The 14,463-nt window shown below is 40.0% G+C and overlaps 1 protein-coding gene across 5 annotated transcripts in view; it reads left to right on the forward strand.

The window, feature by feature from the left end:
• Positions 1-14,463, forward strand: part of Atp2b1 (ATPase plasma membrane Ca2+ transporting 1) — a 107,379-nt gene that overhangs the window by 57,103 nt on the left and 35,813 nt on the right. For all 5 annotated transcript variants that reach the window (XM_029482169.1, XM_029482166.1, XM_029482167.1 and 2 more), the window contains exons 3-5: positions 4,027-4,224; positions 11,138-11,392; positions 11,487-11,612. In XM_029482169.1, the coding sequence (XP_029338029.1) occupies positions 4,027-4,224; positions 11,138-11,392; positions 11,487-11,612 (579 nt within the window). The remainder of the gene's footprint in view (positions 1-4,026; positions 4,225-11,137; positions 11,393-11,486; positions 11,613-14,463) is intronic.

A 14,463-nucleotide genomic window follows, 5' to 3' on the forward strand; every position in this document is an offset into this window, starting at 1 on the left:
TATGCATTGTGGTTGTCTGTTCTCTTCATGGAGCTAACTGTGCTTGACCTTGGCTGGTTGCCCGTGTGCCCTAAGCAGCCAAGCCCACAGGACTCCGCAGAATTCTCTTGACAGTCCTTAATACGTTATCTGTAATAATTTGCTACTTCTCTTATTTCAAACCCAGGACCAGGTGGTTTCCTTGCTCCCCATACTCTGCTCAGCAGTGGCAGCATCTTCCCGATGTCCGCCACACTGACACCCTCACGTGGATTCCGTGCCCTTGCCTCTTCACAGGTCTTCCTCTAATAATAATCCACAAGTCATGTATCATCCTGTCATCTCTCTGTTCTCTTCATTTCCTTTGGTAGGTAACCTGCTTTGAAATCTGCCACCCATCTTTGAGAAAACAAGCAATGCCCTCTCTAGCTCACCTTTACTAATTTATTTCTCCCCACTGTATTACACTTCTAGGGGGAGGGAGGGAGGGGGAGGGTTCTCCTCACTCCTTGCCATTGTCTCCTCAATCCTTTCTAACCAGACCACACATGCTGGAGGGTTCTCCTCAAGCTCATCATCTTTTGTTTAGTGAAGGAAAAATGGATCGTTTTCTGCCTGTGTCTTGCTTAGCCCTCTCCCACTCCCCCAGCATTTCCTGGAGTCAGCAGTATCATCTTTTAAACCCCTTTCTTATGGAAGCATCTGTAGTACTCTGTGAGCCTGCTTCCTTCTGTCCTGGGTTCTGTCGTAGCACATCCTTCATGTTAGCCTTCCTGCCTGCTCTCTAAGGATGCTCTCATCTGCCTGGTGTCTCCAGCCTAGAATCCTTGCCTGTTGCTAGCCCTCCGCCTCAGACTTTGCAGAGAATTCTGAATATGACTGCCATTCAGCTTACTAGATACTGCCCCTTGTTTGCTCAGGTCTACAAAACAGAACTCTTAATTCCCTGTTCCCCTTCCACCAGCCCTGTGGTTCCCAAAGCCTGCCCTGCCCTATCTTAGTAAACAGCTGCCGCCCATCCGCCCACTCGAGTGCACACGTGTCAGCCGTGATTTTCAGTTAAACCCACCAGCTTCAAACATTCCAGTAAACCACCCCCACTCAAGTCCTTGTACCAAAAAAAAAAAAAAAAAGTTAAAAGTTAAGTCTAGATACCATTCTTTCTTTTTCTCTCTTCCTTTCATCCTACATCCTTCATTCCTCACATTTGTCTGATCTCCTTCCAGGGTACCTGGCAGATCCAGTTACTCCTCTCTCTGCCTCTCCATCTAAAATCCAGAATCAAGCACTTCTGTCTCTCTGCACAGCACAGCAGCCTCTTGACCGGGTCTTTCCCCTGGAGCACTCCAACAGAGCCATATGAATGACCTTTCTAAATTGCACATTAGTTATCACTTCCCTCCTTTAAAACTGCCAGGTAGTTTCCATCACAGTTAAAGTGAATAATGATCATCTTTTATGTCCCCCCACAATCTTGCCTTTTTTTGGGGGGGGGGACCCATTCTTCTTTCTTTGCTCCTTGATCACTGGACCTGAGCCACATTGCTTTGCTTCTGGTTCCTAAATCTTGTAGCCCTTTGTTGATCTCTGGCTTTTGCGTCTGTGCTGTTGAAAGCGCCTCCCTCTGGCCTTCTCATGACTGACTCTTCCTCATCGTTGGTCAGACTCATTCAGGTGGTAGTTTGTTAGAAAGGCTGATGTAGTCTACTCAGAATTCTGGAGGCTTCTGAAAAATCATTTTCCCTGAATTCCAGGTATCTTTTAATCTTAAACATATCTGTTTGTCTCTTTCGGGCATAATTTACACTTGCTGGGTGTAGAACTGGCCCCAGTGTGTAGAAGAGTGTCTGTCTGCTGTGTAGAAGAGTGTCTGCTGTGTAGAAGAGTGTCTGCTGTGTAGAAGAGTGTCTGCTGTGTAGAAGAGTGTCTGCTGTCTGGAGTTGCTTGATAGCAAGTTACAACTCACAAAACCCTTTGCTTCACAATACCAAGACTATTAAATCTCTAATTAAATCTCTAATTCAAGTTTGTGTTCCAAATGGGCTTGACACGTCTAGCGTTCACATTTGTAACTTGTCTTCCCCCCCTACTTAGTGAACTTTACCCTGTAATGTTTTATTTGCAGAGTTAATGCCTTCTGCTTTTTTCTTCAAAACAACCTTGTCGGTTATTCCAACAAATGGTACTGCTGCTCCCTCCAAGATGAAAAGTAAAACAAGATTTCAGGATGGGACCTGCATCTTATGTCTTCTAGTTCTCTAGCAACTTCCCCCTTGTATGGTGTAAGCATGTGCTTAGCTGTACGTGATGTTTAGAAAAGTCACAGGGACCCTTAAAGCTACTTGCTTTTCTTGGTGCTCTCTTTAACTGTGTGGCTTTTCTTTTCAATATTAACATAAAACATTGTAGCTAATAAAAGATAAAATTGTGATTATCATGGTAATATTGTTAAGGTGATCAGACGTAAGTTGTGTGATCAATGGAAATCTCCATTAGGGAAGACTTTTTAAAAATGTATACCCATTTCTTAGAAAGTGGAGAGCAACATGGAGCAGACAAGCATTTGGCCTTCTTCCTCCTTACTGTGAGGTCACTGAAGCAGGAGTCTAAACAAATGACCCAGACTTACCAGACTCTGGTGTTCCCTTTTTTACTGTAGTCTTCTCTTGTCTTCGTTCTGGTGATCCGTCTCAGAGTTGAGAGTGCTCCGAGGAAAGTTTTGGTTGACTTGTCTTAAGGCTTTCTGAAGCCTTGAAGTGTGGCCATGTTACATTATTAGTGAGAAAATTCTCTGGAATCTTCTTTTGGTACATTCAACAGTGATGACTTCGGATCTACATGTTTGTTTCTTGTCCTAGTGATGCAGTCAGATATCTCTGGCTTTATTCTTGGCTCAACATTGAGATGAACGGAAGCACTGAAAACAAGAGCCTTCTCTTCTAGTAATGCCGTCCTTTCCTGATTTCTTTCTTGCCTTTCATAAATGGGATCCTACTAGATTAAAAAAAAAGTAGAAAAAATTTAAAAATTTAGAAAGTTTTGAATTAAGGTCTAATCTGACAAATTGGAGGGAGTGTCTTGGTACCTCTCCACTTTCACTGTTCTTAAATAAACTGAGAGAAGGTGAGCTCTGTGGATGATCTGTTGGCATTCCGAGCTCCACCACCGTGTCTGTGCACGGTTAGAGGATTCTTTCTGTATCTGTGTTTGTCCGGATGGATAAGATCAGACTGGGATGTGGTTGATACAGTGAAGGAAAGGAAAGGTGGTGTGTCAACTCTCTCAGGCTCCCCCTCCTGTCTTTCACCTCCCACAGCCTCAACAATGAGTGCCATCCTGTAGTCTGGCGTTTCCCCAACAGCAGTGGTAGCTGCAGCTCCCTTTCTTGACAGGCCGTTGTGAATCTTCTGCTTCGTGACACAAAAATCTCACCATTCTTCTTAAAACCAACATTTTAGTAGAGACGCTTTTAAAGGTTGTGTTAAAATTAACTCTTCATTCTTCCATAAGTAAGGATAAAAAAACAAAGCATTTTGCTCATTTGCAGATTAGCTAGTCAACATTTAATACCTAAAGCAAATCTGCCTTGTATCTTCTTATGGAAATGCTCCCATTTTAAAGGGACTCATTCCTAAAACCAGGGAAGCGATTAATTTTAACATTAAAAAATTATCCACTTGGTGTCTATAAAAAGTATGGTCAAAAGATGCAAAGGAAGCAAGGTAAAGGTAAAAACTTTAAAGCCGTTGAAGAAAGGGTTTCTTGCAATGCATGCTGGGCATCAAGCTCCAGGCCTTTCCCTTGCCTACCCATGTGACCCACTCTTAAGTTAGCTACTTAAAAATGTGTACTTGGAGTAAACCTCCGTGTGTTTCTGACTGACTTACACTCTTGTGTGTTTAGAGTAAAAAGAGCAAAGGTAAACACCCCGACACAGTCCTGGGACTTACAGTCTGAAGGGGAACAAATGAATGTGCTTTGCATGAAGTGGACACTTCCACTTACAAGTCCCCAGACTTCACCAGAACGTGTTTTCTCTTTTATCAGGTTTAAGTGGAAACCCTGCAGATCTAGAAAGAAGAGAAGCAGTGTTTGGAAAGAACTTTATACCTCCTAAGAAGCCAAAAACCTTTCTTCAGTTAGTCTGGGAAGCGCTACAAGATGTCACTTTAATTATACTAGAAATTGCAGCCATAGTCTCACTGGGCCTTTCTTTTTATCAACCTCCGGAAGGGGATAATGCACGTAAGTAAATACAAGTGGGGGAGGGTTCTTTCTGTGTGATGCTAGCTCGGCATATTTGCTTAATAATAATAATAATAATAACAACAACAACAAAATAGTAATAATGCCAAATATCAGTTATTGACTGCCGTGTGATGAGCTCTGTCCTAAGCACTTCAAGGATATCATCCCAGATGATTTTCACGGTAACTCACAGTTTCATTGTTGCCTGCATCATATCAGTTTAATTGTTCTTCCATGCATGTATACTGAGTGGATCTAGATATGAATCTGGCCACTGCACATGTATGATACGTGTTTGATACTGCCTGCTAGCAGGAGTTTCTCAAGTCTTCAAATTTTACTTTACTTTATATAGAAATGCTTACACATAGGTTTAATGCCCTTCATCCTGCAATGCTTGAGACCTAGGCGTTGGATTTCATGTCTTTGGATTCAGGAGTATTTGCAGAATGCATATATAATGAGATTCCTGGGGAAAGGGCCTGTCCGAGTGCCACATGTATTTATGGCTCAGATATACATCCCCTGAAGGTAATTTTGTGCAATATTTTAAAGAATTATCTGCATAATTTCCTGGCTAGAGTTTTCCAATGTGGCATCATGTCTGTGCTCAAAAAGTTTCACATATTTGAGTATTTTGGATTTGGGGGGGATTCAATCTGTGGGGAACATTGTGACCCAAGAGGAAGTGTAGCCTAGAGAGAGCAGATCAGCTTCAGTGTCTATCCACAGACAGTTTCTGTGTGCTCTTAACATCCTGTGGTTTTCATTCATCCTTTCAGTGTCATCTTTGCCCTTCAAAAGGCTTTGTTATAGTGAGTGTCATGATTCCTAGTCTATACACTATAGTATAGTCTATATATTAGCGAATCTAGCCTGGATATTTGGATACTATATTCAAATCAGCCTATAGTGTGTTGTATCAAAACTCACTCTTCCGAGTTGTTTTGTTCATGGAAGTTTCATTCTTAGGCATTCTACACCATGAAGAGTTTCACTTAAAAAGTATTGGTAGCTCTAAAAGCTGTTTATGTAACGATACAAAGAAATTTTACAAGGTGTGCCTAGGACTTGAGTGAGCATCTTCCTGATTTTTAAGCAGATCAGTCAAAGAATGTGTATGCGTATCTTACATAACACAGAGCAGAGCTTCCGAGCAATGGTGCTATTAAAGTTTGATCAAAACCAGTCCTCATTGTTCACTGGACAGTTCCTCCAACTGAGACACCAAAAAAAAAAAAAAAAGATCCAGATTTTGTATCATGTTTTATAGGGACGTAAAATTGTCCCTAGATCAGAATCACTGGTACAGATAACAAAGTATTTTGATAATATACTTGTCAGTATTTGGGTATCATCATCATAATAATAAACAATTTTTATTTAAGTAAATGGTGTACACTTTTTTGTGGGAAATATAGAGGAAGAAAAGCTAATAAGAAAATAATATTTACTGAAAAATACCACTTTTTACATTTTTACTACTTCTAGTGTATACATCCTTCCAGATTCTAAAAAGTCCATGTGTATCTCTGTGTCGTCATGTGTGTGAGCGTGTGCAGGCTCTCTGCAGGTCTTAAAACTTACAACTGAACTCTCTAGTTTCCATTTACTCAACCTTCACTATAGAATATTGAAAATGATATTCTAAATTTTTTTGATATTCTAAACTTTAGTTAAAAAACAATTTTTAAAATTTTATTTTTAACAGTTTTTCCCAAGATTGTAAGGAAAATATTTTCAGTGGTGTGAAATTTATTGTGTGCAAAGTCTAGGCCAGCCTTCCTCGCATCTAAGCTACTTCATTTATCAGATATCCTGACTAGAAATGCCCTCAAATGTGATAGAAATTCTGCTCATTGAGTACGTCTGAGGTGATTAGATTATCCTAAAGACTTTTTAAGATTCAGAATCCACTAGAACTTATTGATGAGACCTAGATTTCTGTCCCATGGAAGTTTTATGCAAGACAGGACAGGCTGGTGCCTGGAGCTCATAGGTCAGCCAGCCCAGCACAATCAGTGAGCTTCAAGATCAATGAAAGATACTGCCTAAAAAGATAAAGGTGATGAGGGATTGAGAACACACACACACACACACACACACATGCATACACACATAAAAATATTGTATTGCCTTAGATATGGCCATGTTTTTTGACTCTTGGTATTTTGTTAATGAAATTTAGAATATAAGCCTATTGCAGTTGGTACACTTCATGTAAAGTCAGTAACTCCCCCATCTGTACGTAAATAATTTTGAATGAAGCACTGAGAAGAATAGTGGGACTTTTTGTTTTTATACACTCCTGCCATGTAGCTCAGACTGGCCCCAATCTTGCCCTCATCCTGCTTCCACCTCTCAGTGCTGGGATTGCAGACACACACTGAAACACTCGCATGGCTCTTCTCATTTTAGTGTGGCTTTTATTTCTGGCTTAAAGAGAGCTTGAGATCTCATGTCTGTGTTTGTGTCCAGAATGTCACAGCCCATGTGATGTGATCTTTGATAAAATAATTCTTTAAAGATTATTAAATAGGGGCTGGAGAGATGGCTCAGCGGTTAAGAGCACTGAGGTCCTGAGTTCAATTCCCAGCAACCACATGGTGGCTCACAACCATCTGTAATGGGATCTAATGCCCTCTTCTAGTGTGTCTGAAGACAACTACAGTGTATTCATATATACATTAAATAAATAAATAAATAAATCTTTATTAAATAGTTTTTGAATGAAATAGTTGCCTTGAGGTAGATATGGGTGGAATGTAGACTGCATATGAATGTATTTCCAGGGGAACACTTTTGGCAAAATGTATTTACAGTGGGAGTGAAAGCTTTGCACCTTTGAGCTTGGATTTTCTCTCTTTGACCATATAGCTTCCAAAAAGTATAGTGGTCACCAGCTGGCAAAGGTCTTCTAGGGATACTGAACTACTTCCTCTCTGTCAAAGATCATTATGATCATGGCTAGTGTGGAGTGGAGCTGTGTATGAAGTGAAATATGTCATTGTTTCATGTTTTCTTTGAAACACTCAGTAGTTTAGAGATAAAGATGTGTTTCAGTTCAAACTGATAATTGCATAATTGTTTCACAGTTCCTTCCCCTTAACCTCTATTATATTGTCTGTAATTTTTTGTAGTTACCCTTTCAGGAAAAGTTTGAACACATACCTCTAAGTGGTAAATTTAATTATATGTATTTGCCACAGTATCTTTATAATGTAAAATTTCAAAAGTAGAAATTTAGAGAATAAAATGATTAAGAAAGATTAAAATTTTATTGTTTTATTATATAATAGTAACTAAGACTTCATTGACTTAATTTTGTCATTTATTTATTTATTTATTTATCTCCATGATTTTACTTGGTGGAGTTATATTGGGAAAACATACCAAGTCCAGATTGAGTCTCAGTCCTTTCTGTCAATTACACAGAGGCTTTCCTGAAATGATAAATCCATCTTCTGCCTTTTTGCTTTTGAAATATATAAATGAAAGCTAAGTGAAGTGCTTCATTTGGATAATATCCTAACTTGTCTCTGGGTTGCTGGACGTGTTCAGCATAGCCTTTTGACCTTCATGTGTTCTTGAATCCATACTTGAACTAATTCAGTGAGTTCGTCTCTTATTATTGGTGCATAGGGGCTATCTTACATGTATAAATCATAAATTCACTGAATTAGTTACTGTATATGATAGCATGATCATTGCTTCAGCTTGAAAATAATTAAAATGCAAGTTCTGAGAACTGAATCAGGGCAGGCTCGACACAACACTAAATAAGTCCTCCTGCTTCCACATCACCTTACAAAAATGCTTTGTGCCACTGAGAACTGAACTTTGAGAACACTTTCTGCGCTTACTGACTCCATCCAGGTGGATCTGACTCTCTCGCTTTTCTTCTTGAGCATCTCACATGTTCCTCTCCAAGACTGGTCGCCCAGAAACCTCACACTCCAGATTCTTTGCTTTCTGCACATGTCTGGAATATGCTTAGTCATTTCTAGAATTACTCATTTATTCAGTTTTATTTCCAGTATCGTTCTCAGCTTTATCTACCCAGTAGCTTCCGACATTTCAGTTCAACTCAGAAGACATAATTTTATGTAGTATTCCAAAGAATATATCCCTTCTGGTAAATTTGTAAATGCCCAAAGCAAAGCTCCAAAGGATGCTGCTGACAGTGACTTCGTGGGGCCACACACCTGTAACCCCAACACTTGGGGAGACCAAGCAGGAAGATAGAGAGCTAGAAGCCTACCAGGGCTCTATCTCAACACAGTAACAAGAAAAGCAAAAACTAAGACTTAAAAGGCCGGGCGTGCTGGTGCACGCCTTTAATCCCAGCAGAGGCAGAGGCAGGCGGATTTCTGAGTTTGAGGCCAGCCTGGTCTACAGAGTGAGTTCCAGGACAGCCAGGGCTACACAGAGAAACCCTGTCTCAAAAAAACTAAAACAAAACAAAACAACCTAAGACTTAAGCATCCCTGCATGTGTGTTTTTCCTTTTTTTAGATGCTGGTCATGGGCCACTGCATCAATTTTAGGGACTTGAGGAATCACACCCCAACCTGTTCAGACTGCTTTTTTCTGCCTTGGAACATTACCACTGACTTCATTTTCTCCCTGGAATTCTCTTCCCTTCATTCGGTCTCAATGCCGGTGGCCTCTGTGACCATATGACATGCTGTGGAGACCTTAGAGCAGCCTCCTAGCTCACTCAACCTCATTTTATTTTGTTATATACAGCTATGTTTGATCTTCTTCATGAACTTACAGATACATAATTGTTGACATCTTACCTGAAATTCTGTATTGCATCCCTAATACCTTGGTTTCCTAATGCAGTGTTTGCCAGCCAGTAGGTGTGGATATGGTTGAGCGGACAAGTGGCACTTAGCTTAAATGTGTATGCTACAGAAGCTCAACTGTGACCACACTGTAATAGAACTGATTATGAATAATGGAGTGTATTCTGTCCTTACGTTTTTACTTACATCTTGTCTGTCATCTGTAATAATAGCAGGCAGCCTCTTAACACTAAACAGCCACATTGTAAGTGCAAAAGGATTCTTAAGGGGAAACTGCCAAATGTTACTGTAGTGAGCACGGATAATCACCAAGTGGAACTGCTTTAGTGCTGATAGGGAGAAAGTTTTAGTGGTCTGGAGAGAAGATCAAGCCACCCACAGCATTCCTGTCAGCCAGAGTGTAATCCTGAGCAGGGCCCTAAGGATTCCTAATCCTGTGAGGGCTGAGAGAAGTGAGGAAGCTGCAGAAGAAAACCATAAAACTCACCAAGGTTAGTTCATGAGGCTTAAATAAAGGGCCCATCTCCATTTGTCACAGCCTGGGCCTCAGGGCTGGTACAGAAACCGAGGCACAGTGTCCAAAAGACAGAGCTGACGCCGTCGGTGAGAGCGGTTGCACAGAACCGTTTCTAGTGCAGATGAAGCAGCTTGTGTTGGAAGAAGCTACCGTGGTGGACTGGCAGCTAGAGAAGTTTCAGGGCCAGCTCCAATGAGCATGGATGGTGACATGAACGCTCTCACATCTGCTTACATATCATCTATTCTACAGCCTGTGGACTCAGGAAGTACTATTGTCTTTTGGGTATCTTTCTTCAAGAAATACATTTCCTAAGGCTGTGGATACTGTCAGTGATTCTACAGACAAAAAGTAAGCTGAAAACCTAAGGGAAGAATTCACCAGTCGAGGTCACTGAAGGATCTATCGGGGTTCATGGAGAAAGGCATCCCCATTAATGGGTGTCTGGAAGCCATCTGTTCTACTGCATGGATGACTGCATGGTCCTTGACCTCAGTGAAGGAAATGACTAGGTAGAATGTGACTGACTTAGGACTACCAGCCTGAACATGTGACTCAGTTGCTGCTTTTGGATGAGCAAAGAAAACAGCGTCATGAGGTGGAATTGGCTTGCGGGTTTAGAATATTATGTGTATCGAGTAATAAAGAATGAGAGGATTGATTTCAACCTCAAGACTGACTCTTCTCCTGTTGATAAAATGGTCCAAAGCAGCCTTACATGCTCCAGCAAACTCATCTGATGGGACAAGCCTCATTTTTGGCTGCTGCTTCTTATTTTTTTTAACTTACCATTTTTAATTATTTATTTTATTTAAGGGGATGATAAATAATTACATCCTTTCTCCATTCCTTTTCCTCCCTCCAGACCCTTCCATATACCTGTTCTCTCTCAGATTCATGGCCTCTCTGTTATTGTGACATGTATGCATGTATGCATGTATATGACATGTATGCATGTATGCATGTATATGACATGTATGCATGTATATGCATATATATCCTGAATAATACAACCTTCAGTCACAGCCCCAGGAAGGCAGAGACAGAGGCAGGTGGATCTCTATGAGTTGGGGCAGCCTCATCTGACTGTTAGCAGCAAACTCCACCACCTCCAAAACTTAGGAGTTGCTGAAGGCTCAGATGATCATTGGCAGCTTCAGCCACAAAGCTGTTTATAATGACAGTGTGTGCACTTGAGACTTCACACTGTTGCATACTCTGTAATCTGTATAGTATGGCTATAGCTGGCAGGCACTGAAAGCTGGAAATCTGTGTAAGTTGAGATACTGACTTAACTGGATTTGCCTGGAATAAAGCACTAGATACTGTAGAGGCATGTGTGTAACTTCTTAGGCTGAATTCTGAGTTTCTCCGTGTGCTCACTCGTCACTGGCAACCTGGACTGCCTTATATATCCTGAGTTTGTAAATCTTAAAGGCAGGGAACTTGAAATGGCAGAGTGCAGAGCGTACCTTGGTAGAAGGATCAAAATACTGAGTAAAATTGATCGGGTAAAAAAAAACCCTGAAAACATCCACTTGGTTTTTTTTTTAAATTGCCATTTTTTGTTTCTTTCTGAATAGTTTGTGGAGAAGTTTCTGTTGGGGAAGAAGAAGGTGAAGGAGAAACGGGGTGGATTGAAGGAGCTGCGATCCTCTTGTCGGTGGTTTGTGTGGTGTTGGTGACGGCTTTCAACGACTGGAGCAAGGAGAAGCAGTTCCGAGGCCTGCAGAGTCGAATTGAGCAGGAACAGAAGTTCACCGTCATCAGGGGTGGGCAGGTCATCCAGATACCTGTAGCTGACATCACTGTTGGAGACATTGCCCAAGTGAAGTACGGTAAGCCCAGCAGAGCCCCGCATCCTCCTGCAAGATGAAGAGCCGGACGGAACAACGCGTGGACGGCTCAGCATATCGCTGCCTTCTCTTTCAGGTGACCTTCTTCCAGCTGATGGCATACTGATTCAAGGCAATGACCTGAAGATTGATGAGAGTTCATTGACTGGTGAATCTGATCATGTTAAGAAGTCTCTAGATAAGGATCCCTTACTTCTTTCAGGTATGGATTTATAAACTTGGAACATTTTACTAAAAGCCAAGAAGGTATCAACCTTAGAGGCCATAGAGATTTTTATAAAAAGAACGGGCATATTGCAGAGCTGTATTTCATAAATGAGGATAGAATCCAAAAAGTGAAGAAATTTGAAAGATGGTGTTAATGTCAAAACTTAAATATAAGTCTTTTAGACTTTTTAATTTGACATTTAACATTTTTATGGCCTGTTAAGGTAAAACATGAAATGACTGTAGGTTTCAGACAAAGAAATGAGCTCTGTGATAACTTACAAAGGACTGGTTAGTTTAATTAAATACAACTTTATATGATCAACGACCTCATGCAACAGGTAAAAAATTAGTCAGAAATGTGAACTCTGTCAGGTTATGCAAGCGATGGAACAGCAGGAATACTGGAGTAACATTCATATCGCCTCATTGGGAAGAAATCTGAATGGACATGTCCGAGGAAGGGTTTGCAAAGGTGAGAGTGCTGTGGGGAAGAGAGTATAGATAGATGTCTGCTTAGGACACTCCTGGTCAGACCAGGAGTAATCATGTCAGCTAAGGTTATTTGGGAATGAAGTTGAAAGGACGATACAGAAACGGCAAGCTGCCTTCTGAAACATTAGATGACGAGAAGCAGGCATGCCGCAGGTTGCCTCCAGAAACACTCTGTACGTTTAAATTGCTGAGACTCCTTACTCTTCGTTTCATAGTAGTCTTTAAAGCATTTATGAAATTATTTGTCAAAAGTTATATTGTTAGATTAAATTTTACAGTGGTGCTCAGGAAGCCAAATGTTAACCTATTTTTGTCTTCCATTATCATTATCAAATATTCATGGAATGCTGATGTTTTATCAATGGAGGATTCCTGCTGACTTAATATTTAATGACTATTTAATAGCTTAGCAGCTCTAGTTTTTTTCAGGCCTTGGTGAGCTTTGTATTTGAACAGATTGAACGTGACATTACTGAACTAAAGTCAAACTTGTAATACCTACAGAAATTAAGTTATAGTCACAGCTTTAGACCAGAACCTAAAATTAGCCATTATCTCTTTAAGATTTGTAACTACGATGAAGAAACGTACTGTTAAAAACAAAAAAACAAACAAACAACCCAAAAAACAAACAACCGAATCAATAACCAAGAATAACTATGTATTCATTTATGAAAAGGGTACTTGTCAATCATAACATATGATTTTCTTATTTTAAAAAAGTCAAGATTTGTATATATGTTTGTCAATACCCTGGGCCACCTAGCGTGCTGATGCTTTGAGTTTTTGTGTTGCTGCACTAACAGTCCACAGTGAGGGTGTGTGCCTTGCGTATGTAAGGAGAGTGCCTGTAAATAATGTGTACTTACTTTACTGCTTCTCTGCCACAGTTCTTTCTTTTTTTTTATGGTAAATTTTTTCAATTTTATTATATAATGTTTACGATTACATGACAGAAATATTACAGTAATCCTGTCACCTGATACAATTACTAGATTTATTATTTAAATTACAAAAAGTGATAGTTTCTAATTGATAATTAATTGTTTTGTTTTGAAGAAACAACTTATTACATGTATAGCAATACAATTTACGTGTTAAATGAGCATATAATAGAATGATTTATTACAGTTTTAAACAAAAACAACAAAAAGATATAAAAAACACAGGTTACAGAGACCTTCATTCTAAAACAGTCTTTTTTTTTTCTCCTTTTTTTTTTTTATTATGTATTTTCCTCATTTACATTTCCAATGCTATCCCAAACGTCCCCCATACCCTCCCCCTCACTCCCCTACCCACCCATTCCCACTTTTTGGCCCTGGCGTTCCCCTGTACTGGAACATATAAAGTTTGCAAGTCCAATGGGCCTCTCTTTCCAGTGATGGGCGACTAGGCCATCTTTTGATACATATGCAGCTAGAGTCAAGAGCTCCAGGGTACTGGTTAGTTCATACTGTTGTTCCACCTATACTCTGCCACATTTCTAAGAAGCTAAAATTGATGTTAAGCAGTTAAGACCCATGGTGGGGGATAAGGTACCCCAGTCACAATCTTCTCACCATAGACTCATTGGCCATCATATTGGGTAACTAGAGATAGCCTTGTTGAGACTTTTGATATATATGCTTTGTGGACGTTTATGTACATGTAGTTTGTTTACATAGTGCTTAGCTGTTTCAGGATGGGCCCTTTAACTAAGCTTTAGTCCTCCGACAAAAATGACTGGCAAGCTTTGCATACACTCACTATCCTAACATGCCAAAATACCAAGGGAACTCTATAAATTTTCCATGTTCAAAGAAAGATGGAAATAAACTTTGCACAGTCCCTTATCACAGTGCGGGTGGGAAAATTTCTCTGCATTTATTTCTCTGTTCCAAAAATGTACTAAAAACCATGACATGCATTTATTTTTAAATTTACTCTCATGATGCCATCTCTCACTGCTGTTCTTGGCTTCTTAAATTTAGGTTTTTAAAAGCAGGGTTTGGTTAGTGGTAGGATAGGACCTGAACAGCAGAGCTGTTTACTTTTCCTGGGCACATTGGCTGCAGACCTTTGAGCAGACTAAGGAAAAACAGACCCTAAAAACTGAAATCTGAAGAAAGCCAGAACTGTTCCAAGAAATTGTCTTTTATACATACCTAATAAATATTATTCTCCTGAATTTCATGTGTTTACCTTGTGTCTTCACTGACAAAGGACACAGTGATTAGTAAAACACTAAGAATGTAGAGGGTTTTTTAACTATGCCAGAAAAATCAAAGACCTCAAAGTGTGCATTAAGTAAGTTACCCAGTAATTTGTAGCCAAATGTGAGTCCTAGTGGCATGAACTTTATAGTCTTA

This window comes from Mus caroli, chromosome 10, assembly GCF_900094665.2.
Source record: "Mus caroli chromosome 10, CAROLI_EIJ_v1.1, whole genome shotgun sequence".
Classification (NCBI taxonomy): Eukaryota; Metazoa; Chordata; class Mammalia; order Rodentia; family Muridae; genus Mus; species Mus caroli.